This window comes from Falco peregrinus, chromosome 2, assembly GCF_023634155.1.
Source record: "Falco peregrinus isolate bFalPer1 chromosome 2, bFalPer1.pri, whole genome shotgun sequence".
In the NCBI taxonomy this organism is placed as follows: Eukaryota; Metazoa; Chordata; class Aves; order Falconiformes; family Falconidae; genus Falco; species Falco peregrinus.
Genome location: NC_073722.1, coordinates 17458173 through 17485372, shown reverse-complemented (window position 1 = coordinate 17485372; position 27200 = coordinate 17458173). Strand labels below are relative to the sequence as shown.

General features: G+C 55.3%; 3 protein-coding genes across 4 annotated transcripts; all 3 read left to right on the top strand.

Annotated features, from left to right (window-relative positions):
* The first annotated feature begins 1415 nt into the window (after window positions 1-1415).
* On the top strand, window positions 1416-5687 carry LOC101919692 (dentin matrix acidic phosphoprotein 1). Of its 2 annotated transcripts, XM_027795060.2 has the most exons (5): window positions 1416-1830; window positions 2652-2726; window positions 2828-2875; window positions 3360-3614; window positions 3774-5687. In XM_027795060.2, the coding sequence occupies exons 2-5, from the start codon at window positions 2673-2675 to the stop codon at window positions 5043-5045; spliced, it is 1629 nt and encodes a 542-aa protein (XP_027650861.1). In that variant the 5' UTR covers window positions 1416-1830; window positions 2652-2672; the 3' UTR covers window positions 5046-5687. The 2 variants fall into 2 exon arrangements, with proteins under 2 accessions (XP_027650861.1, XP_027650842.1); XM_027795041.2 differs by having other exon boundaries at window positions 1723-2726.
* Window positions 5688-14068: 8381 nt separating this feature from the next.
* On the top strand, window positions 14069-19042 carry IBSP (integrin binding sialoprotein). Its single transcript, XM_055796913.1, has 7 exons — window positions 14069-14138; window positions 15231-15295; window positions 15376-15426; window positions 15537-15608; window positions 15798-15850; window positions 17874-17976; window positions 18295-19042. The coding sequence occupies exons 2-7, from the start codon at window positions 15242-15244 to the stop codon at window positions 18865-18867; spliced, it is 906 nt and encodes a 301-aa protein (XP_055652888.1). The 5' UTR covers window positions 14069-14138; window positions 15231-15241; the 3' UTR covers window positions 18868-19042.
* Window positions 19043-21137: 2095 nt separating this feature from the next.
* Window positions 21138-27000, top strand: MEPE (matrix extracellular phosphoglycoprotein). Its single transcript, XM_027795017.2, is given in 6 exon segments — window positions 21138-21236; window positions 21909-22039; window positions 23644-23697; window positions 24435-24527; window positions 24638-26280; window positions 26282-27000. Coding segments are annotated over 5 exon segments (2361 nt in total). The 5' UTR covers window positions 21138-21236; window positions 21909-21985; the 3' UTR covers window positions 26799-27000.
* The last annotated feature ends 200 nt before the right edge of the window (window positions 27001-27200 follow it).

The window sequence follows — 27200 nt, the reverse complement described above, 5'->3', positions numbered from 1 at the left end:
CGGTCCCCTGGCTGGTAATGATGGGAGGATAAGGCAGGAGATTTTGGAGGGTGAAATTGTGCAGGCATCCACAATGGCAGATCAACACGTCTGGTTTCATAAGCTGCGATGTCAAGCCGCGGTGGTGTCACAGCACGGGGAATGCTTTCTGGATGCTGTTGTCTGTGGGTAATACATCCTGGGCAAATTCAGGTAATATGCAGTTTACAGAGCCCTGGCTCAATCCTGACCATACTCAAGTTTAAGTCACTTATTTTGCAGCGCCAGCATCTCATGCAAATCCCTGTAAACGTGCAGCGCTCACCGTGTCCCCTGGGCTGTGCCCCCGCCTCTGGGAATTTGGGTCCCTGTGCCAAGGGGCCATGGCAGGTGACTGTGGTTAGCCAGGGCTTTGCAGCAGGGCAGAGCAGGAAGGCGAGCCATGTGTTTCGCCGGCTTCCTGCAGCAGGGCTCTGCTGCCTGAAGGCTTCTTTCTTCTACCCAGGGCAGCAGCAGAAACACCTCCTCCCACGTGGGGAGGACGTGCAAATGCTCCTTGTGGAGTATCAAGGCTGTCCTTTACACTTCCCCCCAATGCAACACACGTAGGCACCATTCTCCTGGCCCCCTCGCCCTGTGACCGTGCCCATCGTCTGTGGCTTGGCTACGGGGAGAGCCCAGTTTACAGGGGTGAGACACTGCAGGCTTCAAAGCAGCCCGCGTGCATTTGTGGCTTCTTTTTATTAGCAGGGAGGGGGTGTTGTGGGCACAGAGGATGCAGCAGCCAAATACAGGCAAGGAAGTCGCCTTCTTTCCGCACAGGCTGGGGCATTGGGAAAAGCTGGGTGTCCAGCTGGGACGTGCTTGCCCTGTCCTGAAGCGCATGAGCGTGCAGGCGCCCTGTGTCAGGGTGCGTGCATGTGTGCGCATGAGGAGGTTGGCAAGCTCTCCCTGGTGTGATCTGTGAGCGAGTAGGGGCTGTCTGCACTGACGGCTTACTGTCTTGTTTGGAGTAGATAATCCATGCTACACCAAGAAAGCTACACCAAGAAACGCTGGGGTGCCTGTGGTACACATCTACGTAATTGCACATACATGCCTGTGTACATACATATGTGCATGTGTTGTTGCCTGTGTTTTCCAGAGCAGAGGTTTCACCCCCTGGCCAGCAGCTGGAGGAAGTGCTCAGGGTGCTACACTCCTTCTGCGCAGGGTGTGGGATCCCCCTTGCACACCTCCATTTAGTGTTGCACAAGTGCATGTGTGGGCACAAAAATAAGCGTGTCCTCTCCTTCTAGCATGGTGTTTTGTGCTTTTGCCCCGAGGCACAGGGAAAGGCTAAGTCCTGGTGGGGGAACGGTTCCACGTGGGTTTTGGCACCCTAGTCCGTAGCACGGGGCAAACGCCATTCCCACGTGCACACGTTAGGAGGATGCTGTGCTTGGACCGGGTCCGGTGCTCAGCGTGGGCAACGCCGTAGTTGTTTGTGTGTGTCACGGCGGGAAGTGTGTGAACGGAATAAATTTAGCAGTCAAAACACGGGGCCAGTGCAGTTGGTCATTAACTGCCAGCCCGTCTCGTCATCCTGCAACCACAAGGAGCTTTTTTAGGGCCGGCGTCCCAGCGGAGGCCAGAGGAAGCGTGGGAGGCCAGTTCCCGGTGACACCTCCACGCGTGGCAGCGCTGCCCGCCGGTGCCATTGGCTGCCCCCTGCCCGGGGCCGGCACCGGCCAGGGGTTAAATGCCCGCGTGGCCCTGCTGGGGCACACAGCCCAGGGCATCCCAGCACAGGCAGCCAGCTTGTCCCACCCTGAGCACTGGAGGAGACGCTGGCTGGCATCACGCCTCAAGGTAAAAGCTTTGGTTTCTTTGGGTTGCTTTGGAGTGAAAATAGCAACATTTGGGGACAGGGGTTGTAGATTTCCTTGCGAGTTTTGGTAGAAAGCTTTCTTTGGTAGAAAGAAAGGGGTTGCTTCGTAAGGGAAGAAATCGGGAGCAGGGCTCTTTGCTCCAGCACGTCTTGGGTGCAGGGTGATGTGCAGTGCAGTTAATGTGCCCCATGGGAACGTGGTGCTGGGCTGCTTAACGAGAAAACGTTAGCGAAGCTGGAGGGAAGCCCCCTGCCCCTGCTGCTTTACCTGCAGTGCCGCTGGGACATCAGAAGGACCCAGCAGCCACACGGATGCAGCTCTCCGTGGGGTTATCTTACCGGGGTGCTCCACTGTGCCTTGGTGGGAGGTGTTACAGGGCTGTGGGGACCATGCCAGGTAGGAGGTCAGGGGCACAGCTCTGTAGCCCGTGGTCTCACAGCTCATCTGTGGCGCTGGCTCTCATCACAGCTACCAAACTCAGCTGGGTGACGGGTGATCTTACTGTGGGAGCAGGCAATTTGGAGGAGCTTTTCCACTTTTTAGCGATGCTTAGACAAAAAATCTGCAAGAACATGGCCAGATATTTGAAATCTCAAACTAAAGGAATGTTCCTGCACAGGAGATACCAGGAGGTGGCATGAGCATAAATCCTTGGCTTGTTTGATGACATACTAGGCTGAACACCACGTGCTGGGACAACAAGGCTGTATCAGTTGGAAAGGCTTTGTGGGGCCAGGTTACAGCCAAGGGCATGTACAAATGCTTTGTTCTAGTGTGCAAATACTTTGCTCCCTGTTGCAGTCACAAGGGACCACAAGCAACATGAGGACTGCATTCCTGGTGCTGCTTCTCTGGGCTGTAGCCTGCACTCACCCTGTAAGTATCTACTGAACAGGTTACTCAAACCCTACACCCTGGTGGTTTTGCCCAGCCAAGACACACTGATCACTGACCAGCTGTTTCCTGGATGTGTTTAGGTGCCTGACCATGAGCCTGCCCACCCCCACCTCAGCACTCAGCAGGAGGTAAGCCAGGGGGTGCCCCTATCTGCAGGTGGTAGCCACTCGTGGAGCAAGCCTGGGGATGGGGAGCCAGCCCGGGCAGGCATCCTCGGGCCGTGTACCTGGGGGAAGAGCTGCTGCTTGTGCAGGTCTTTGAGCTTTGCCTGTCTGCTCAGTCTTTTCACGCTGGATTGGTTTCACCTCATTTTGCCTTGCCTCCCTGTCCATGTTCCCAATTCATCTGATGCATTCTGCTGCGTTGGTCCTGAAAAAGAAGCTTCTGTGCTCTGAACCATCGTGGTTTGGGCTTTTCTGGGTTGCCCTTTTGTTGGTGGCTACTTTTTTTTGCATCAGCAGAAACAACTGAAGGGCTGAGGTGCTAGTGATGAAAAAGGCTTGAGCTCTTACATGGCTGAGGAGCCATATATCATCCCACAGCAGTTGCAATAGCAGTAAATGTGCAGTGCTGTTTAATAAACCAAAGCACCATGCCATATTTTCTTTCTAGGACACGACAAGTGAAGATTACATCAACAAGCTGGGCAACCTCCTGGGTGATGGAGATGGCAGACATCCTCCTGCCAGTGTGGTGAGGGGGGACAATGCCCTTGCCGGGGACCTGACAGTTGGCAACACCGTGGGTGAGGAGCTGGGTGAGCATGGTGGCCGAGATGTGGGAGGCAGAGTTGGGGAGGCTCCGCACCTGAACCAAGTGGACCATGAGGACATGAGTGCCCGGGATGGGAACGGCCTTGGTTTCCTGGTGAGTGATTGGGGAGGGGTGTTTTGCTCTTCTAGGAAAGCGCACTTAGCCCCAAAGCTGGTGTCAGTCAGGGTGGTGCATGGCCTGTGTGGTGAGCCGTGCCAATAGCGTCTGTGACCTGCAAGCCTTTGCATTCATCTCCATTTGTCACCCCCACAGGAGGAGGATGCACACGATGCTGATGGTGGTGACAACAGAGAGCACCATGGCACTGGAGTCAATGGGCTTCCCTCCCGCGCCAGTGGGCTCCTGGATGAGGAGGACGACAGTGGGGACGACACCTTCGATGAGAATGGGGAAGAGGAGGGGGGCGAAGGTCCTACTTACACAGCTGGTGCTGACAGGGCAGGTGAACATGGCCATGACGCTGGCCGTGGGGATGCCAGGGCTGGCGGAGGGCATGGTGACAGCAGCAGCAGTAGCAGCAGCGAGAGCGCTGGGGCTGATCACCGGCGGTACAGGAGCTACCTCAGCAGCCGGTATGAGCAGACCTACAGGCGGGGAGGGGGCAGCAGCAGCAGCCAGGAGGAGGAGAGCTATGACTTCGAGGGCGAAGCCATGCAGGGCGATGACCCCTCTGTCTTCGACGGCCCAGGCAGCAGCTACAAGGGGCGCCGTGCTGGCCCCCGTGCCCCGGGGAGCAGCCAGGAGAGCAGCTGGGGGGCTGGCTCCCATCGCTGGGAGGAGGGCGACAGCAGGTCCCCAGAGGTAGAGGATGCTGACTCAGAAGAAGACAGCCCATCCACGGAGGACAACAGTCAGTCAGAAGAGCCCATCGCCAGCCAGTCAGAGGAAAACAGCACCAGCCGCTCTGGGGAGGATGAAGATGGGGAAGACAGCCCCTCCAGGGAGAGTGAGGGTAGCGAGTCCAGGGAGGACACTGCTGAGCAGTCAGACGAAGAGCCAGGGGAGTCCCCGGAGGACATCTCCCAGGAGGCGGTGAGTACATCGAGCGAGCGCAGCAGCAGCCAGTCCCAGGAAGGGCAGGAGGAGCGGGAGTCTGCCGAGGACACGAGTGTGCCGTCTGTGCCTGACAGTGAGTCCGGAGAAGATGAGGATGACCAGAGCCAGTCCACAGAGGACACTGTGGAGGAGTCAAAGGAGGATGAGAATGACTCTGACCCTGATGGGGATATGCCAAGCACATCAACTGAGAGCCAGAGTGCATCCCCGGAGGATGATGGCAGCCAAGATGACAACACAGGCGAGGACAGTAGGTCCACAGAAAGCAACAACAGCGAGTCCCCGGAGGATGATGATGATGAGGAGGAGAGCCACTCCCAGGAGGACGCCACCCAGGAGTCCAACAGCCATGGGGATGACAGCTCGCCACAGAGCCTGGAGAGCAGGAGCCGTAAACGGTGGCCGGGTGCCTACCGCAACAAGCCTGCTGTTGACTACGATGACAATGACTGCCAGGATGGGTACTGACACGTGCCCCGCAGCCTCGTCGGTGCTGGCGGGAACAGGGGGAGGAGGGGTTTAATTTATTTGGTATACAGCCTGGTTGACTTCTTCCTGAGAAGATGCTGTGGATAAAACAGAGGGGGGCTCTCCAGGGCTTGACCTGGGCTCACTACACAGGGCACGAAGTGGGAGGTTATGCCAGCCACAGGGAAAACACCAAACCACAGCGAGAAAAGCCCTTTCTTATACCAAACCGGAGAGCAGCTGAGAGCTGTGAGTGCCAGCAGGGTGCTGCTGCTTGCCAAAAGGGCACAGCGGTGGCTCGGCACTCCAGGAGCTGCGCCTGGGCATGCTGGGCAGAAAGGTCCCTGCATTCACCTTTTGTATTTACCTACCACTGCCCTAAAAGCATCTGCCCAGACTCCAGCGGGAGCTTTCCGTTAGCTCCGTGTCCTGCACATAAGGAAGAAAAGCTGCAGCTGGTGTGCACACACAGCGTGTGGGCTCAGCGGTGCGTGAAGTACCACTTTTGGGGGGGATAGATGTAATATTTTGTAAGAAATGTACAGTAAACATTGTATTGTATTCTTTTTGCACTTGTATTTCAAAGCTGAAATGTACCCTTGTTGATTCCTTTAATGACCATTAAAACCATCACATTCCACAGCGGTGTGGTTTCAGCTGTTGCTGTTTTCTCTCCTGAGGGAGCTGGGTGCTGTGGTTTGGGGTCAGACCAGCGCGAGCGGGTAGCAGAGGGCTGCCTGCTTGCACAAGGAGCTGCAGCGTGCTGGGGTGAGGTGGAAAGCAGAGGCTGAGGGGTGCTCCCATTTACAGGCACCCCGAGGGCCACACCTGGCCCTGGCTGACCCAGGGGTGTGGTGGAAAAGCTGGCAAATGACCCTGATGACCTGGGCTTAGGGCTTTGCTGTGTTAAGGACGTCACCTGCTGCGAGATGGGCAAGGGTTGTTCTGCTCTTCCTGAAGTGCTGGGAAGAAGATGCACCAGGGGATGGGGGCTCTCCTGGACCAGTGGCTCTGGGTGTCTCTGGTGGCCCCTGGCACCAGGTTGCCGGCAGCAGAATTGCAGGTGAGCCAAGGAAAAGGGGTTATGATGGGCTGGTACATCGTTGGTAAAGCCTCTTTTACTCAGTGTGCCTTGTAGTATTTTTCTCCTACCAGCAAGCAAGTAAACAATACAATAATTGTTTTAAATCCCAACCAGGCCCTTGTTCACACGTGTATGATAGGCTGTACAGCACGTGCATCAATGCTGCTGGAGGAAACCATGGGTTGTTGTGTAGCTGCACAGTTTTGCAGCGTGGAGTTGTGGCTGGGCAGGGGACAGTCTCCAAGGGTCAGTGTGAGCGGGTATGTGACTTTCACTACCTGCCTGGGGCCAGTGGTGTCATTGCTGGGCATTGCAATACTGAATTCAAGAACCAGTAAAAAAATGAAATATTATTTTTATTACTTGTAGCAAAGCTGCACTTAATTTTTGGACTCTTTGCACCACTACAAAAGCTGGGAGCTGAACAAGTCCTGCTTTATAGTGGAATTTATGTTTTGATTTCCACCCTGTGGAACCTTTTCCTACTTTTTGAGATTAGCTCTGAAACACAGCTTCCCCATGCTGCTGCCCTGGGAACAATTCTGTGTTCTGACCCTGCCTCCTCTGCCCCACTGGTCCCCACTTCACAGCAGATGCCTTGGCTGTGATTTGCCCCTCATTTTTTTGGGACCTTTTGCATTAGCTGCCTGAGGACGTGGGGATGCTGTGACAGTGATAATGCCTGTCAGAGTCGAGGGTACCAAAATGCTGGCGCGCAGCCCCATCGCTGGGGTGAAAGACAGCAAGAACAGGTTTGGCTGCAGCCCAGAGGTGCAAAAAGGGCTGGGTGACAGCTGTCACTTTGGTTTAAAATTGTAGCGATGCTGTGTTTGCTGGCTCCTCTGCGTGGCGGTGCAGGGTAGGGCGCTGCTGTGAGCTCTCCCGTGTCCAGCAAGCGGTGCCACCGCTCAGGCAGCAGGGACGTTTTGGGTGCTGGCTCTGCCACAGGACTGGGTCACATCCCCAGGGCCATCAGAGGTGGTGTTTGCATGGGGACAGCTGGTGAGGATGGGGACTGGAAGCTTTTCTTCAGGTCCCTGCAGGAAAGCAAAGGGTGCCCCGCAGCTCTGCAGTGAGCCCAGCCCATGAGCGGGATGGCTGAGACGTTGCAAGGGTGGGATGAAACGGGCTCGGGCTCGGTGAAACTGCTTCTTGCAGGTCGTGCGTGACCCTTTCTCCTTCCTTGTCCTTGTGCGAGAGGCAGCACAGCACAGCTGGGGAGGGAGCCACTTGCCTTCATCCTCCTGCAAAGGGGGTGGCGATGCTCGTCCTCCTCTTGTTCCATGCACAGAGAAGAAAACTGTTTGATTTGGCTTTAGTTTGAGCGGGAGGGGTCTGTGCCTTGCAAACAGGGCATGCAGCCCCCCGCTGCACCCCGTGCCGGAAGGGTAGCTGGATGCACTCCCGCTGCATGCAGGTCCCCTTTGCATGTCATCCTAGAGACACACTGCGGTTGTACGCATGTCCCCAACAACAACGCCCAAAATTTGCCTCTTGCTGGCTGGCTGCTCCCCAAAGGCCGGGGAGCCGGTGCCAGAGCTGGCTGCTGCCCACTGGGCCGGCCAGGATGGCTTCCCACGGGACCATCCCTCCCAGGCATCACCAGGGAGGGGTGGAGGGGGGACAAAGACTCAGCCCTTCACTGGGGAACCTCCCTGCCTGGCCGCAGGGAGGGAACCGCTCACGTTGGCCTGATGCAGGGATATGCCCAGCACCTGACAGCACGTCTGCAAGGACAGGCAGGTTTTTGGGGACATGCATGGCACAGGGCTGTCCCTGTCAAATGTCGTTCATCCATGTGTGAACGGGGCCGCCCTGCTTCTCATCTGGAGGGGCTCGGTGGTGGGCAGTGCTCCACAGGGTCAGATATTGGATGGCCAGAGATAGCGTGGCCAAATGATGCTCGCTTTGAAGGATTTTAAGGCATTTTTAGCAGCAACCCATGTGTTTGGTTTTTGTGGCATGTGCCTGTGCATGGTGAGCATCCAAGGGGGGTGCTCCCAGTCTCTGCTGTTGGGCAGGCAGGAAAAGCAGCTGGGAAGATCAACCACAGGCTCTGCTGTTGCTGGAGCTGTTCCTGCATCCAGTTTTGGGCTGATTGCATGACGAAGTTATAAGGGTCAGCTTGCCCTGTGGATTAGGCAAGGATAAAAAATGACCACATCAATGTATGCATTTTTCTTACCCACCCACATGGCATTTTTTGCGCATTGGGGGTGGCCCCTAGAGCTGAACGCAGTGATATACCTAGGAATCAGCGCTGGGGTTTAGAGCAGATAGTTTTGGTTGCATTTGGGTTTGTGAAAACACAAGTTTGCATCATCTTAAAAGAAAGATTTCATGTTTATTTTTTTGTCCTTTCTAAGAAGAGAAACACCTATTTTTAATAAGTAGCTGGTATGGCCGAGGTGGTGGGAGCCAGAAGTGCTGAGCCTGACTGTGGCAGCTGGACTTGGGGTGGCTGCATTTATTCAACCCCCTTGTTTTCCTGGCTTTGGTGGGAGAAAGAGAGAGACCCTCGTGACCCGCAGAGCACCTCTCCATCCAGCAGCAGTTTTTTTGGCAGCACAGCCAAGTGTCCTGGGCTTCCCATGGCAGGCTGAGCACCATGGCTGGCCGCAGGGCTTCTCCTTGGCCCCTTTTTGCCTTTAGTAAAATGGGAATATCTGTGGAAGAAACAATTCAATGGGATTGTCTCTTCTGTGCCCCTTGTGATGGATTTCTATGACGGGAACTGCTCCTTGCCAAGTGCATGGTGAGGCTGGGAGAGTTTGATTGCATTTCTGTGCGCTTTTCAATGGGGAGGAAAAAACCCTCTGATGGAATCGCTGCTGCCGTCAGCCTGAACAAAAGAAATGTCTCCGCCGTGGGAAAGCGGCCTCTGACCTCAGTGAAATCCTGAAATATTAGGAACCTTACAAATGCTCTGAGGACATTTTTCTTCCAGCTCCCTTTACTGCCCTGCACCTCAATAGCAAATAACGCCCCCCACCCTCCCCGGGGGTCCTGGGGGTTCTGTGGTTCCCCTGGCACTGCCACAAGGAGTCAGGCACCACAGGATGGCCTGTTAAGTGCAAGCCTGAGCATCTACCTGTACTGCACCCCTTGAACTCGCTGTGAAAACATTAAAGCTGCAATGTGAGCAAGTGGTTTGCAGTTCAGGTTTTTCTGTTTTCACACCCTGAATTAGAGAGCTGCAAAAAGCTGGTGTTTCGATCAGTTGTCTGAAAGTAGGAGCTGAACCCGCAACTGGGGAACGGAGGCAGTACCTGCCCTCTTTTGTCCCACAGACGTGATACTGTTTCACCTGCAGAGCAAAAATTAGGTTCATTATAGCATGAAAACTTTCAAAGCTTTCTTAATTTTGACATTTTGAAAATAAAACGAGTGCCTGAGTGTTAAGGTTCTTATCGCAACTGCCACAAACTTGCCTGTGTATATATGGGCACATATGTAAGCGTTGTGCAACCCCTGTATGTGCACAATAGCAAACAGCCAGCGCAAGCGCAGCGGACCCGCACTGACACACAGCGTGCTCTGCCTCTGCGGGAAAGGGCAACTTTTAAAGCCCAAACACAGGATTTTGCAGGTTTGAGCAGGGCGTGCAGTGGTGGGGAGGCAGGCAGTCACTGCTGGTGTGGCATGGGCAGCAGCACGCCTTCATGCCTTCTAGATGTTTGACTGCCCAGGAGCACTGATTTGGCTTTGGCAGAGAGCTCAGTTCCCGAGCTGGGTGTGCAGGTTGCCAGTGGGTACCTCTGCAATGAGCCTGGGTGCTCTGCCTGCTCTCCTCCTGAAAATGGACCCTTTTTGGGGGGTTTCTGTGTTTCTTTTCCTCCTGTTTTTGTCATGTGGCTGTGTTTGAGGGCACTCACACATGGGTAGAGGCAGCCAGACTGGTGGTGGGATCAGTCCTGGTAACTCATTCTTAGCTGGTGCACTGTTTCTTCCTCCTGAAAAAAAAAACCAACCCAAAAAAGGCAAAAAAATAGAGGAAATCTGATGTACAAATAGTGCTCAAACACGAGAGGACCTGGGTGGTGGTGAGTGCTGGGATTTGTGATAACGCTGTGGCCTTGCTTCTGTGGTTTGCTGGGCTTCTGTTCCCCAGAGTTCAGGTGCCTCAAAGCGCTTGCATTAGACAGTGACTCATGGCCCATGTTTTGCCCGGTGTGGAAACAGAATTAATTTCCTTTATCTTCTTTCCTGCCTCAGAACAAAAGGAAAATCATAGGAAATGTTTAGTTGCAAAAGGTTAATCTGTAAAGGTTGTGTACTGATAACTGAGGCTCATACACGGTGCTTTTGGGTCTTCTGCCCTCCCACTTTTATTCTAAAACCAGCTGCTTGCGAAAAAATAATAAGCCACTTGCCCAGACGACGTTAATTTGCATCTGGGTTTGTGCCATGGAAGGTAAGGGGGATGAGAGAGGATCCCTTATTTTTATGCTGTTCCTGGTGCACCCTCCCCTTGCTCATCACTTTGCTCCCCAGTTCGTGGCCATGGCACACACTCCTGTCCCTAACAGCACACGGGGAGAGGTGGGAGCCAGGACAAGCTCTGCCTCTTGGTGCCCCCCTCCCCATTTCAGAGGTGCCCTAGCCACTGTGATGTGTGGTAGGGGTACCCCTTTCCCTAGCTGCAGCAGCACCTTGGCCTCTCCCCACCATGCTCAAAGTGTCCCTCTGGTTTTGTTTTCTTTACTTATTTTTGGCCCTGAGGTTTCCTTCCAGAATAGCTCTAGGGCGTGGAAATAGGACAGTGCAGCCCCGACCACAGCCTCGGCCCCATGGTGGACCAGGGCAGGACAGGAGCAGGCTGCTCTGCTCATTTACCACCCTGCAAAAATAATAATTACATTTGGACATAGGAGTTATGTCAGCCTGCACCAGACGGGGATGCTCTGACCATGAGGTCTCCATGGTCTTGGGCAGTTACATCAAACCCACGTGCGGTGCCCTTGCTGGGCCATGCTGGGTGCAAGCCCACCTGGTTGCAGTGCAAGACTGGTGCCGGCAGCTGGTGCAAACCCACCAGTGTTGGGTCACAGGACCGATGGTGGGGCACGGGCGCGGCACCAGCTGCTTGGGGGTTTGTCATGGTCTGCTGTGTGAGGGCAGCAGTGTGCCCACGCAGGGCTTGGGGAGTGGGCTGCCTGCCTAACCCCCGGCTCGCTCGCTAGAGCATGTAAAGAGCAACACGGCAGCATATTCGTACATGTTAAAAAACTGATGGGAGTGCAGAAGGGAAACCATCGCGTTTGCACCCATGGGCTGCGTGCTGTACGCCTGCCTCGTTGTCTGAGCATGCTCCTGAAAAGTGAGGTTTTGCTGCGGTCACCTATTGGCACATCCCTCAGGGGCAGGTGAGCTGTTCCGTGTTTTGTTTCCAGCTATTTATCTACGAAGGTGAGATTATTTTCATTAAGCTCTTAGATCCTGTGGTCACTTTTAATAACAGATATCAAATGACCTCTCCGGCCCTGCTGCTTTGGAGAGCTGGAGTTCTCGCAAAAGCATTAAGAGACCAATGCTCCAACCCTGAGATGTGATGCTTTTTAAAACGTCTATTTTATTATTAATATTATAATTTTAAATGGAAGCATTTTGGATGCATTGGGCCAACTTCCCTGCTGGCCTCCCTGCGTGGCGCTGTGAGGTTGGTGCTGACAGTGGCCTGCCAAGGCAGCACCCACTCTCTGGCCCAGGAGCTAAACATAGGTGCTGGCTGTGCAAGGCGCTTCGGCACACGTTAATTATCCTGGTGCTTTTTAGGGATCTTCCGTGAAATATGCACTTTTATAGTCAGTTTTCTTTTCTTTTTTTTTTTTTTTTTAAGCAGCCTGGAGCAGCAGGCTTTTAATTACATTAAAAATCACCTCCACCAGCACTCTGTTCCCCAGCCCTGATGAAATTTAAGCTCAAAGCTGGGCACGTGCTCGCTGCTTTCCTGCGCAGGGCAGCTCTGGGGCAGCGAGAAGCAGCTCTGTGCTGTGCCCTTCACATCACCCCCCCAGCAGGGCAGCCCCTCCAGCCACCCCAGCTCCGTGGGGCCGCTGGGTCCCTCACAGCACTGGTGTCACAGTGCTGCTGTGCTGGCATCTGAAAACCGCTTGGCTGCTTTTTTAAATATTTTTTTTTGCTTTTGCTTTTGCTTTTGCTTTTTTTGTTTTGGTTTGGTTTGGTTTTTTTCCCCCTTTGTGTGTGTGTGTGGGTTTTCCTGGCCCAAGGCGCCAGCTGAAAACCACGGCCAGCTTCAGGCCTCCCTTGTAATTAGGGCTCCTCGCCGTGACACACCGCGCTTTGAAGCCCATGGGGCAGGCGCAGCTGTGCCATGCACCCCAGCATTTTGCACGGCAGGCCCGTGGTGGGACTTGCTGCCGGGGCTGCCAGACCCCTGGAAGGCAGCAAGGGACCTTTCCCTCCCCAAAAGCATGTCATGTACATGGTGTTTCATCAGCAGTTAGCAGCTCCCCATGATGTACCTGTTGATGTGGTGATGAGCAAGAAGACAAAATAACAGGGAAAAAAAAAAAAAAAGAAACAAAAAAGCTTTGTCTTTCTGGTCCTAACCTGAGAATTTGGTTAACTGGAAATCCTTTGCTTCCCAATCAAATTCAGACTCAAATTGGGCCCTTATGGATATGGGTAAGGCTTTTGGCAACCACAGCCTTGGGTTTTGAGCAGAAACATACGTGTTCAGGTCTTCCACTGCAAAGTGGGGTTTTCTGCTCTAAATAACCATAGTTTTATCACTGGCTAACCTGAGCATCGTTGACCTGCTTGAAGGCATGTGTTTTCCCAGCCCCGCCATTCCCTCTCTGCTGGCTGTAGGGCTGAATGCACCAGGTGGGATTTGCAGTTCTCGGTGCCCTGTGAAAAGCAAAGCTGCGTTGGTGAAGGAACAGTTCCCCTGAGCTGCTGCAGCCCAGGCGTGTGCAGGAGTGCCGAGGGGCTGTCACTGATGAGTGCAAGAAATATCAGGGAAAGAGGGAGCAGAGGCACACTGGGCAGCTGGAATCACGGCAGGAAATGATAAATATAGGGAGAGGAGAAAGGATGTCCCTGCAGAGGCGGTGCAGGGGAGCAGCCGCAGCACCTGCGTGCCCCCATCCCCTGCTGTCAGGTGCAGGGAAGGAGGGGTGGGCTCTGACCACTAGCCGTATCCTACCACCAAGGTCTCCGCTGAGCTTTGGGTAGCCATGGGAATGATGTTTGGGCATTTTTTTTTTCCCCCCAGGCAGTTATTCTGCTTTGCTGGGGACATGTGCGGAGCCATCAGATTTCAGCTGGGGAATATCTGGGTTTGGAGACCAGGGTCCAGGCTGGTCCCTGTGTGGGTCTGCGTGGTTCTGGGGGCACGAGGAACAATGCAGACATGCATTTTGTAGCATCACTGTGGCAGAAATGGCTCTCTTAGAGGGCTAATGGGGACTGATGACACCTGTACCTGAGTCCCCTTTGCTTTCCCTGCCCTTCCCAAGGCCAGTTTCACCTCTGCAGGCAGCCTGGAGAGAGACTTGTTTGGATTTAGTCTTTTTTTTTTGCCTAACGGCTATGCACAAATGACTGTGGAACCAGGCCTTTGAGGTTGGTCTTTTTTGTCTTCTTGAAAAAACAGCGACAGAATTTCCCAAAAAGGGAGGTAGACACCCCTCGAGAACAGATTTCCCAATATTTATTTTAATTTAAATCCAGAGTGTTATTATACCCTTTGGCCTCCTGGCCATTCCGCTGAGGCCAGACCCTCAATTAAGCGGCACGGTGCAAACCTCCCTGGGTTTGGCAGCGGTGTGGGGCACTATGTTTGTGCACCAAATCTGCCGGTGTTGAAGTTTGGGGGTTTTCTGGCGCATGCTGGCGGGCTGGCGTCACTCTGAGCAGGGCGGTGACTGCCTGGGGCGGGGGGGGGGGGGGGGGCAAAAATAGACCTTATATCCCGGCAGAGCAGCAGCAGGAGGAAATCTGTGCCTGCTGACTCTGTGGGTAGCCATTGGTGCCGTGGTGGGGTAAGCTTACTGCTGCTTTTCCCAGCTGGGTTGTGCATTGCCATCCGCTTTTTGCAGGGAGGTGGAGGGGCTCAGCTTGCTGGTGGGGCTGGAGGATGCTTGCAGCCCTTTTCTGGATCTGTGGTTTCATGAAGCACTTGAGGGGATGAGCATCCAGAGCCTCGCAGCATGGCCAGGGAAGTTAGCTTGTGGTCAGCTTGTTTTCTAGGCTGAGCTAAACAAAGGTGAGGAAACATCAAGTACAGATAAATATAATAACGACTCCCCCCAAACCTCAGCACAGCTGATGGTGGGTTTAGCTGGGGGACGGGTAGGAAAAAGGAAAGTTAGTGGGCCTGACTGAGCCTAGGGGGATGTCAGGAGCATCCCTCCCTGCAGGGAGGCTGAGGTGCTGCGGGAAGGGTCGGGCGTGCTCCTTGCTGAGGCCAGGACGGAGAAGGGCAGGCCAGGTTTTGATGCTCAGGGGCTGCAGCTTGGACCTGCCCAGAGCCAAACCTTCTCCCTGGATATGCCTAAGGGGGACCCTTGCGTTGGTGCCTTGCCACGGCTATTTTTGTCGCTTACAGACTGTAGAAGCCGATTATATTCATCTATTTGCTGATTTATTTATCCTGAATGAGGTTAAACCCTCTGTGGTGTAGTTCCCAGGGGCGTTGCTCCCTGGGCAGAGTCCGAGCAGGTTGCAGGGCTGTGGGAGGGCGGCTGCAGTGGGCAGTGCTCCCACCGGCTGCTCCTGTCGCATCGCCGGCAGGGGTTGGGTTTTGCTACTCACTTGCAGGCAATGGGGAAGCGGGAGTGAGTAGCCCCACTCAGGGAAAGCAATGAGTCTGCTACTGGATGAAACTCACTCTGCTGGTATTTTGTGGCTCCTTGCAAAACCAAAATGTATTCATGGAAATTGAGGCAGATCTTTCAAAGAAAAAAGAAAGACTTGGGTCTCTGGAGGGGTTGGGTGACCCCAGCGAGAGGTGGCTGGAGGTTGGCCTTTCTGTTTGCTGGATACCCATGTGGACAGATACATCTGTATGGTTTGGGTAATGACGGTGCTTTCTTGCTGCAAAGCAAACCCTTGCCATGTTTCGCTGTTCCTAGAGAAAGCAGCCATGAGGACTGCCCTGGTCTTCGCCTGCCTGGTGGGGATGGCGTGCGCCTTCTCGGTGAGTGCCGGGCAGCGGGGGGACTCCCCGGCTGTGCCGGGGCTGGTGTGGGGTGCATGCCAACCCAGCCTTTCCCCCAGGTCAAGAGCTGGCTGCGGCGAGCCAAATCAGACGACTCGGAAGAAAATGCGGTAGGGTCTCCCCCCACCCTGTGTACCCAGCCCCACGCAATGCTGGCCTTGAGGACAAGGACGTTTTGGTACCCAGCCCCCAGACTGAGGTTTCCCCCTTCTCCCTGTAGGTATTCAAGAACAGGCAGCGGTATTACCTGTACAGATACGCCTATGTGCATCCCCCGCAGCGATGGTACCAGGTGGGTGCTTCAGAGGCGTTGCTGATGCTTCACTGCCCACCAGATGCAGAGATACTGGCCCAAATGAGATGGGAGCACGGTCTGCTCCCCATCTGCCACTGGCCTGCGGGGCTGGGCTCAGACCATCACGCTCGTGACACCGATGGAGACCTGCCAGCCCGCCTATGGCTTGGTTTTCCCTCTCCTTAGGGCAGTGACTCATCGGAGGAAGAAGGGGACGGCTCTGAGGACGAGGAGGAAGGGGGGGGTGAGTACAAACCAACAGCCTGCAAAACAAATACAAGAATTTAGGAACTTTCTTTGGTTTTGTAGTCTCTGCTCATTAGCATTTGTGGCTGCTGACCGCCCACAGCCTTGCACCCTGGATGCAACTGGATTTTCTACTCTGGGCTTTATTTATTATTTTTGGTGTTGTATACTTTTTCCTTTTTCTTCTTTTTTAAAGAAGATGGGTGGAGGATGCACCAAACAACCCTGAGGCAAACTTTCCAGGTTTCCATTTTCAGTGGCTCAGAAAGGAGCAGAACGGGCCAAAGGGCAGAAACAGGGAGGCTCACACGCCAGGCAAACGGCACTGTTAGGGGCTCCTCTTACCGCCCCCTTTCAGGATGCATTGACCCCATAGTGCTGATAAAATTGCTGTGGAAAACAGGGTTATGTTCTGCACGTGTGTGTGCAGAGGGACACAAACTGATGCTGTATTGGGAAATGCATGTTTGTACCAGCCAAGCCGTTAAAGCTTCTCCGGTCTTCTGGGGCAATGCGAGCTTGGGCACCACTGTGTTTGTGAGAGTCATCCAGCTCCAAATTTAAATTCCAGGGATCACAAAGGTCTCTTGTGCCTCACCAGGCTGCGAATGCTCAAAAATAATCCAGTAGTCTCAAGGCACACAGGTGCTTTCAGACAGGGATACAGCATGCTTGGAAACCTATGTGTCAGGTCTAATCACGTCTCTCTTTTTTTATTTTCTTTCGTTTTTTTTTTTAATTAACTGAATGCTAATTTCAGGGATCTTTTTTAACAGGGGTATAAGCCTGGGCATCTGGTCTTAAAACCCCCTTTGGAGTCCCACCTGGGGCTGGGGTGCAGCACGGGGTGGCCCCTGTCCCCCAGACCTGGCATCTCCCTGCAATTTGCCCCTTTCTGCCTGTTGCTCTCCCCTACCACTACAATCACTAGGGATAACTGAGTAGTGGGATGAGACAGCCAAAGGGGGAATTTCGTTCCTGAGGAAGAAATTAAGTGATATGCAGGAATGCAGCTGCTGTTTGGGGGTGCCCCTTTTGTTTCAAGGGCACCAGAGCAGTGGTGGTTCCCAGGCAGGGATGCTGCGTGCCTTCATGGGCAGGGGGTGGTCAGCAAGATAAATCATGATTAAAGGCCCCAAGGTCAGTTGTAGATATGTAAAGAGCACCATGGTACTGGCTGCTAGATGGGGGGCACTGCTCCCATCGGCACAGCCAGCTGCACCGTGTAATTTGATGATTTCTGCAGCGGAGAGGAAAAACAGCCTGGGTTTTCTCTGGCATCAGTTGCACCTATATTTTAAGTGTCTGAAGTTGGCCCAAAATGCCAGAGTGACCATCCTTGGTCTTGGTGCATGAGCTGCAGGGATTGCCCAGGGCAGGGACAGTAGCAGCCCTCTGTCTCCCTGCCCCAGCTAGGTTCATCTGCTGGTGGCAAGGTGCTTCTCCCAGGCTAGGGACACAGTGAGCTGCCCCACCAGTTCTTCAGTGGTTGCTCCAGGCTCTGCTGGCATTTGGGCTATTCATTGCCTTTTTATAACTGCGTGGGCTGCCACGCACCCTGCTGAGAGACCCGCTGTGCTGCATGGTCTCTGGGGCCAGGCAGTGTTGATGGCTCATTGCTGGTGGGCTTTGGGCTCAGGACTGGCTTTGAGCTGTCACGCTCTCACCAGCTGTCTACACCTGCTGCATAGTGTGTTCGCATGCAGTGCGCCTGTGGCTTGCTTTGTTTCTTGGAAACTGGGAGAGGAAACTTCAAACGCAAATCTTTAGATGCTTTGTAAAGCAAAATGTGTAGCCAGAATGGGAACACCCGACTCCAGCCACCACCACTTAATTGCATGGCTCAGGCTGCCCTGCTGCAGCTTCTCAATTTCAGCCTGGGGCGAGACCCGTGGGAAAGCAGGAGATTTGGAGCAGCGCTCAAATGCCGTCTGGGGATGTTGCATGCCCCTTTCGTTGCTGGGAGGGTTGCCCTCCACTTCTGCTGCTGACCACCTGCCCTGTCCTGTCCCTGCAGGAGGCATCGCATGCTGGCACCGAGGCAGCTGGCCACCCCACTGGAGCAGCCCCTGGGGGCAGCCAGGGTGGGCTGGGAGGAGACATCACATCCCCCCAGCAGGTGTGGTTTGGGGGGTTGGAGGGGAGCACCCATGGAGGAGGGAGGGCATGTATGCTCACTGCATGGTTGCTTGCACCCATGGCATGCTCTGCGTCCCATTTCTGTTTGAAGTTCTGCTGTGCAAGGTGCCCCCAGCTGGGCAAAGCTCTGGTCATTAGCCCAGTGGGAGGGTCGGAAGGGGCACCCCAAAAAGGCATCCTTGCCATGCAAGGTGCTGGGGGGATGCTCGGCTGTGCACACACCTTCCCCATGCCACATCACTGAAAAGCTGCCACCCCCTAACACCGAGCTAATGCTGTGTTATTTTCCCCCTGCCAGGGCAAGGGCTGCCAAGGGCCTCTGAAGGGGGGCAGGGACAGTGCTGCCGGTAAGGGGGGTGACTCTGAAAATGAAGACAGTGACGAGAATGAGGAGGAGGAGGAGGAGGAAGAAGAAGAAGCTGAGTACGAGAATGGTGTTAATGGCACAAGCACTAACACCACGGAGGGGGCAGATGGATCTCCTGGCAATGGCACTGCAGTGGTTGAGGAGGGCACTGGTGTGGCTGAGGAGGAGGAGGAGGAAGAAGAAGAAGAGGAGGAAGAGGAGGAAGAAGAGGAAGAAACCGAAGCCACCACCATTGCCAGCACCACTGATGAAGAGAGGCTGTCCCAGGCAACGACCACGGGAGATGGGGGACCCACAGATGCCACCACAGCTGGGGAGCAGTGGGAGTATGATGTGACAGCCGGGGGCCATGGCCGGGGGGACGAAGGCACCACTGACGGCATCTATGGAGAGCAGGATGAGTACACCCGTGGGGACAGCTACCGGGCCTACGAGGACGAGTACGGCTACTACAAGGGGCATGGCTATGATGTGTACGGGCAGGATTACTACTACAGCCAGTGAGCGGCCAGCGGGACAGCCCCTGTGGTGCCCCCCATCTGCCCCATCCCACTCAGGAACATGCATCCAAAGGCTCCCTGCAGCCCCTGCACACCAGAGGAGACACCAGATGGCTTGCAGGGCGCACCAGCTCTGTCCCAGGCTTCTTTTTTGTATCTCACAAAGTGAAATGAAATAAAGCAACTGAACTGAGCTCGCTGGTGATGAAAGGTTTGCTACTGAATGTGCTGGGATCAGCAGGGCAGCATGGTGCTTGGTGGGCTGAGGGGCTACAGGTGCTCGTGCTACTCAGGGTTACATTTCTTTATTCCAGCTCAGATGCACACAAAAGGAGGGAGGAACAGAAAAGCTAACTAGGAAAGCCCCTGTAGAGTCCCCTGAAAAATGGAAGGGCATTTTTAGGGTCACTGCTAATTTGACGTTAGAGTTGACGTGAATTTGCAATATGTGGGTGACAATAACTTTACCACATCTTCCACTCCTCAGTAGCATGTTTCCCGTGGCCTGACCACGCACCAGAAAACAGTAATAATTATAGAGGCATTGATTTTTCTTTCCATGCATCGCTAACTGCAGATGTACACCCTTGTAATGACAGCTTTTCTTCTGCATCCCTGCACCAGGAATATGGGTCCCACTGAGGCTGGGCACCTCAGACATTTTTCAGACACCAATGCTGCAGCCCCAAATGGTCCACATCTCTCCCAGCCACATGGCCTTATTTCCAGGGCAAGGTAGGGCTGTCACAGTGACAGCAGCATGCCAACTCACCTTCTGCACCAGAGATGGGAATGCCTGGCTTGCAGTCCTCAGGATCCATGCCCAGAGTCCCCACGGGAGCATGGCCCTGGGCAATTGGGGGTCAGCACCAGGGATGGGGAAGGACCAAATCCTGCTGAGTTCTGGGAAGGTGCCCCCATTTATGCAAAGTGATGTTCCTCACGCATGGGTTACGGTAGGTACTGTGCTGTCCTCACATTCCTGGAAAGGAAACCAGCGTTCAGCTCCTGATATAGGTCCAACTGCAAAATAAATTTCTATTCTCGCAGCAGGAAGCTTCCGGCCGCTGTACAAAACCACCTCTGTGTGCCAAAGTCGAGCTGCAGCTGATGGGGTGGTAGGGGGTGCTGCCTGCAGGGTGGGCACCCCAGGGCCAAATCCCTGTGGTGGCGCTGGCACGTGCTCGTGACCAGCAGGGAGGACACAAGAGCCCCATCATCTGTATCCCCAGGGGGTGCCCAAAGACGTCAGGGAACCAGTACAGACAAAGGGCCCTGGCACTGCCAGGGGCTGGGTCTTGCTCCCACAGGGTGTGCAGCCCAGTCCCACGTGCGTCAGCCCCCCCAGGCACCCGGCCAGGGCTCTGCCTCCCTGAACCAGGGTGCACCAGCTGGCTGCTCTGAGACCCACAGGCAGCATCTGGCTCTGGCACCCTGGGAAGGGGGGAAAGGGCAAGTTTCCTCCTGGCTCCGAGATTTGTTCCCACCTGAGACTGGCTCCTGATGGTTTAAGCATTTCTGGTGTTAAGGCATGGTCGTGCCTGCTCCCAGGGTTTGGGTCGGGACGGGGTGGTGGGTGGAATGGGAGCATTTGTCACTATCACCACAGTGAGTGGCTGAGCCAGGCTGGCCGCAGGAGGGGGACCCCCCAGCCCCGGCCATGTGGTGCATAGGTGACCAGCAATACCACCAAAGCTAGAAGAGGGCAGGAGGAGAGTATGTACGTCATGCACATCCTCGTAGCACCTTCCCGCAGCAAAAGTGGTCTTGAAGGGACCTGTGCAAGCAGTGCATGAAAAAACTCAGGTTTTTTTCTCTCTTTTTTTACTACACTTGTATTTTGCACTTGTTCGGTGAGGGCTGAGGTTGAAACCCACAAAGCAAGTGCCAGAAGTTACGGTGTGGCAGCAGCTCTCAGCTTGGCCAGTGCTGCCCTATGGTGCTGGTGGTGGCCATGACCAGGCTGGGCTCAGTGTATTGCCCTTCCCTCTCTGCAGCCCTGCCGACTTTCCCATGTTGGTCACGGTGAGCACGCGTGACCCCCTGCACCCCCTCTTATCAATAACTGGGCTGGATGTGTGCCACCTTAAGATCTGCGCTAATCATCGAGCAATTTCGCCTTCAGAACAGATATTTATAAACCATGCTTTCTGTTTATCCAGCCAGGTGGAACATTTGATAGCTGACTTCCACCACAAGCACATTTTTAGCTGGAAATTACTCCCCCTGGTTATCTGCGGGTGCTGCCAGCCCTGACAAATGTCCCTGGGCAGGAGCTGATTGGCTCCACGCGCCTGGGGCCAACTTTAAATTTCAGCAAAGTGGGCACAGCCTCCACGGTCTGCTGCTGGGACCTGCTTCCGACAGCGACAGGTAACCCTCTTACCTAGTTTGCCTGTCCTATCTCTTCCCAGCCCTCTGGCTCTGCTCTCCCTGAGCAGGGCATCTCCTGCTTTCACACTGGGCAAGCTGCGGTGGGGACGGGGTGACGGCCTGAGCCTTGGCTGCGCACGTCTCTGCGTCGGGCTCTCTGGAGCCTGTGTTGCTTTGTACTGCTGCTCCTCGTGCATGAATTTCCCTCCAATGTTTTCTGTACCAACGCTTGCATGGCTGAATATAGTCTCCAGGCTGGACCTGCGAGCCCAAGCCAGAGTGGATGGGTGAGATGAGAACTGTTAGCCAACAGAGCTATTGTCTCCTGCCATTTAGCAGTGCTATTGAAAACAGCATGTGCGTTCCTCAGTTCCGGCTTACAACTGCATGGCTTAGCCTGCAGCGGTTTTGGTGGTCATTTACTGCAAATAAGCTGCTTTGACAGAGTTAAGAAGCTTTAATACCTGGTGTTGGAATGCTGCTGGCTGGGTATGTGTCCTTACCTTGCTGCCATATGCTCACGGTGAGAGCATCGCCTTTGCTGCAAGGAGTGCAGAAAGGCAGAGTGATGCCAAGGGCCACCTCAAAGGCTGGGGAAAGCCAGGGTTGCTGGATAGCCCCACTGCCATGGGGGCTTTGGGACAGCAGGAGCTTTTGTGTTGCTGCTGACAGGGACTGTTAGGGACCGCAAGTCCCAGGAAGACGAACTCCAGTGGCACTTCACTTTCTGCTAGCAGGAACTGTCCAAGATGCAAACAGCCCTCATGTGCCTGTGTCTGCTCAGCTTGGCCTTCTCGACACCTGTGAGTATGGCTCTCCCCAGCTTCCCAGCGTGCCACCAGAAGCGCAGGGTATACACCCAGTGCACACTGGCACGCTTTCAGCAGCAGGAAAACACGAGTTGTACTTGCATGTAGCATCTCTGGAGCTTGGGGTGGGGAGGGCTGTTGAGGTGCAGAGGTGAACCCAGCAGGAAAAATATACATCACCACTGAGGTGCCTGAGCAAGTCCCTTTAATTTAGCAGTTTGGGCACTGTGCTAGGGCCGGTCTGGCTTGCTGTAACTCTTTGCCTTGATTTCTGTGGATCTGGGATCTGCCCAGAGCCTTTGGCCTGGGAATAACCTGAGTGGAGCCTCAGGAAGGGAGGCATGGGGACGATGCTCACCTGACCCATGAGGGTAACAGGGGTCGGAGGGGCACCTGCAATTATATTCCAGCTCTCCTAATGCAGAATTTGGACAGATATAACTGAAACAAAGAGTAAACTAAGATAAATGTAATAGCAGCCACTTTTGTCCTGCATAACTGTTGTCCAACATAATAAATACATAGCTAGGGTGAAAATCTGCTCCTAGTGAAGGCTTGCTTTTCTGGCAGAGTAAAGAGGAGGGAAATCATATCTTCCCTGATGTGGGAAGCCCTGACACAGGGCCCAGCTGTGTGTCCTTTAGCCCTCAAGTCAAGCTTGTACAACTGGGTCTGTCGCAGGGCAGCACGGCGGGGAGAGGCAATAAATCAGCACAGATTTCCTTTTCAGATAGGGGCACAGAAGACAGCCAGTTAATACCCTGCTGCAAAACCGGGGATGTAATCTGGCCTTTGACGTTTTTCATAAACAATGGAATAACCTGGGAATATTCAATACTCTGGGGCACATTTCTGCCTCTTTCAGCTGGGCTTGGGGCACTTCAGTGGCTGATTTTGCTGAGATCGGAGCGGGGTTCCCTCCATGGGGCTGTCTCCCACTCTGGCACATAAGGAATACTCTGAACTGGCCTGGTAGGGCTCACAGGATGCTCTCACCTCCAGGTCCCACATCTCTGAGGGATGCACTGGCCAATACATCCCCAAAACTGCCAGGATAATCAGGGGAAGCTGGATGCTTGCAAGCATGTACAGAAATGCCTGTGAGGGCACAGGCATTACTGCTCAGTTGCCCAGTAAACACTGGGAATCCCCAGCAGGTAACCAGCTCCAGGCTCCCATCTCAGTCAGATCCCAGCCATGAGTTGGAGCATTGCAGTGTGAGCAGTGGCGCTCTGTATTAAAACTGCTCTGCAATAAAAGTACTCTGCAGCAGAATCCCGTAAAAGTATTTGCAAACAAACAATATCCTAGTGGAAGCAGCATGCAATGCAAGCATGCTGTAGTGGAATTTGCAATACTTTTCAGACCCTTTAAATGGGCTTTTGACTTTTCCTGATGGCTGACGTTAAGCCGGCACTCTGGGTAGTGCTGGGATTTTTTTGGCTTATCAACAGTTTTTCCACCCTTCCCTGGATGCTGTGGTGTGCCCACCATGGGGCACATGGCTGGCGGTAGGCATTGGCATTGGCATTGGCAGCCACCTGCATGCCAGGGCAGCGCTGGGCTGCTCAGCTCTCATTTTGTTTTGTTGTCCGCAGGTGCCGCCGCCACTGCCTGGAAGAACTGCTGGGAACTGTGTGGGACAGCACCGGGTATGTCCCCCCCCTGCCCTATCCAGACCCCACAGGGTGCCCTGCGCCAGGGCCACAGGGAGAAAAAGCCACTTGGGGAGGGCAGCCCCAGTGAGCCATGGAAAAAGAGATCAGCAGCCCCCTCACATCTAAGCAGCCCTTACAAAGAGCAGGGGAGGGGAAAGGTGGGACCTGCTCAGGGGAGAGAAAGGCTTCCCCCCACCAGCTGCTCCTCTGCCCCTGCCCAGCCCCGGAGCAAGAATTCTTTATGTACCCACAGGTGAGGTTATAAAAGTCCCAGGTCCAGCTTCTATGGAGTTTTTTTTCGAAGTGTATCAGTGTAAAATGCATCAGTAGCAACATTCAGATGAGTAGATGGAAGAAAATGCTTGATTTTGCTTACTGGAAGCCATCTGCTGTCCTTCCAGCACTTTGGTTATCATCAGTCCCATCACTTATGTCTGATGGGACCATCAACCAGGGTGTTTATTCAAGCCATAAGCTACCTTGCAAAAAAACCCAGCTGAAACCCCACAGCTCCTGAAAGCCAGCAAAGGTAGAAAATGAACCCAAGGGAAAACCAAACCCCGGAGCCCAGGAGACGAGCACACACGTCCTGCCCAGGTTCCTGCCCACACTGACAGCCACAAGGCAGTGAGTGCTGGTGGGACCCTGCTGCAGTGCCAGGCACAGCAAGGAAATCTGCCATCACATTTAAGAAGAAAATTGTGGGATTTGGTTACTTTCTTCCCCACCAGATACTGCTGAAAGGCTGCAATGCCAAGCATGGCTTCTATGTTTTCAAATATGTCTACTCATTTTCCACACGGAGGAACCAGACGCAGATAAAGGTGAGGAGAGGGCCTGGTGGCATTCCAGGACCCGGGCTTGGCTGCAGCACCCCACGCAGCTGGCAGAGGCTGGGGCTGGCCCTGACCTGTCCCCTATGTGTACTGCACAGAAGGAAGAGGCTGACGGCCAGGGCACCATCCCCAGCCACCAGCTGGGTGAGGACGATGCCAGGCAGGGGCCGACAGAACACAGGGTGACCCTGGAGCAAGGTGATGGCGGCAGCACTGACGCAATGGAGAACAGGACCAGCCTCAAGCCTGAAAACCGCAGTGCCCCAGGCACCGGCAGGGATGTTCCCAGTCCTCGCCCGGGCACCAGCACGCGAGCACGCAGTGGTGTCGGCATCGCAGGGGCCACCCCGGCCAGCTCGGAGGGCAGCGGCGACCTGGATTTGGTGGTTGAAGTGGACAATGGTGTTTCCGTTCTCCCCCAGGGCGAACGCCCCAGTGGGGCCGTGGCGGGGAACAGGTCTGGTGTCAGGAGTGAGGACAGGGATGATAGTGCCATTGGGGGGGTTCCAGTGGAGGGGGCCATGACAGCTGGGAGGGAGAGGGCCCCCACTACCAGAAGGGCTGGGGATGAGGGCAGTGGTGAGGCCACTATCCCTGGACAAGGGCAGGAGGGCATCATGCAGAGAACAGGGATGGGAGGTGCTCTCGCCTCCGTCACTGAGAAGATGGAGGATGTCCAGGTTGATGCCGAAGGTGTGGATGAATATGCTTACATCCCTGACTCGGGCAGTGTCACTGTCACCCGTGGTAAGGTAGGCAGTGCAGTGGGGGCCACCAGCTTCACCCAGATCTCTCCGGACAAGGATGATGAGGTCAATATCTTCATTGGGAGGGCCAACATCCACGTGGGCGAGCAAGAAACCACCCAGGCCGGTGCCACTGTTGGCAGTGACGATGACGGCATTCCCACTGCGGGAACCAGCAGCCCCCTGCCCAGGCTGGGCGTCACTGTGGCACACACTGGTGATGATGATGGCACCCCTGCTCGCAGGCAGCCTGAAGGACCAGCCACCACAGCCACCTCAGGCCATGGGGGCAGTGTCACCAGCAGCCCCAGGGGTGGCCGTCCCATGGGAGATGATGAGGATGGTGCCACTACCATTGCTGATGGAGAAGAACCGGTGGCTCCTGGCCCCTGGAGGGTCACTGGTAGTGTCATTACCATCCCCACGGGGGCTGGCATCCATAGGAATGGCGATGATGAGGTGAGAGGTGAGGGGCAGAGGTTTGAGGGGAGGCCAGGGCGCCTGTCTGTCACCACCCCCCGCCAGGGGGGTGAGGAGATGGCTGCCACTGTCTCAGCCAAGGGGGCCAGCATCCGCCTGGGCACCACCATTGCCTCCCCTGGGGTGAGTGAGGGGGACTGCACCACTGCCCTGGGGACAGCTGGTGGCCGCAAAGCAGGCAAGAGCACTGTGGCCGGGAGAGGGGGGAGTGGGGAAGCAGGGCCAGCCACCCTCCAGCCCCACAGGGAAGCACGGCCCAGGGTGGGGGTGAGGGTCCAGCCAGGGGGAGCAGGGCTGGACAAGATGCCCAGGACAGATGAAGTGTCATCCCCACATGGGAAAGCTGGCGGCCGGACACCAAGCAGGGCCCAGACAAGGGCTGGCACCCACGGCGGCAACGCGGGGGGCAGGCTGCAGGGCACCAAGGCAGGGAGCAGCCCCCCTCTGCAGGCAGGGCAAGCCAGGGGCAGCGTGGCAGTGGGTGAAGGCCGGCAGCGGGGGCAAGGCGGCGAGGCTGGGGGTGGCGGTGTCCAAGGGTGGCCACCATGGCAGGAGGCTGGGAGCTGGGGGGCCGGGTGCATTCGCGGCGCTGAGCCACAGCAGGCAGGTGGACCAGGTGAAGCGTGCAGACGTGCTCCACGTCCGCGAGCGGGCCTTCTACGCCCTCGACGGGGCGGGGGCCGGCCCCTACACCGGCCTCAGGAGCGCCGACAGCAGCCAGTCCTCCGAGGGGGAGCAGGGCAGCCACAGCGACAGCCGACAGACAGGACTGCAGCCCTCGGGGTGGGGAGCCCCGGGGCACCCCCACAGTCGGTGGAGCCGGGGGGGCCCTCTGAGGGCCTGCCAGTATCCAACCCGGCGGGCTCCAGCGGTGAAGCTGGGGGTGCCCACATGTCATTGTCCCCCCCCCAGCATCCCCGCTGCGGGCGCTGCTCTTGCCTGGGCGAGGGGCACGCCACACGTTGCTGAGGGTCGCGCGGTGCTTTGCAGCCCAGGAGCCAAAAGCCACTGGTTCATGCAATCCTGCTGTTAATTTGAGGGGGACTGCGTCCAGGGCTGCACCAGCGATGCAGGGGTTTGCTGTGCTAGGCAGCCGCGTAACAGCAATCGTACTACATGGCATAGGGTAGTGTTGTTCATGCACTGATGTGAAGCGAGTAAATAAACAGTGAGGAAAAGCCTCTGTCCTCACAGTTTCGCTTCCAGCCTAATGGAGAAATAAAGGCATTTCTGTACCTAAGGCTCTGCTGGCTTTTGTGTTTGCAGTGGGACTTCAGGCAGCTGCTTTGCCATGAGCAGCATGCTGTAGCAGGGCTGGTCCCTGAGCGTGGGGGCATTTCTGGCTCCAGTGCATCCCTGGCCCTGCCATCACTTCTGGGGCTGCAATTCGGCCAACCAGCCCTGCACACCCTTCCCTTGGGGTATCAAACCCCAC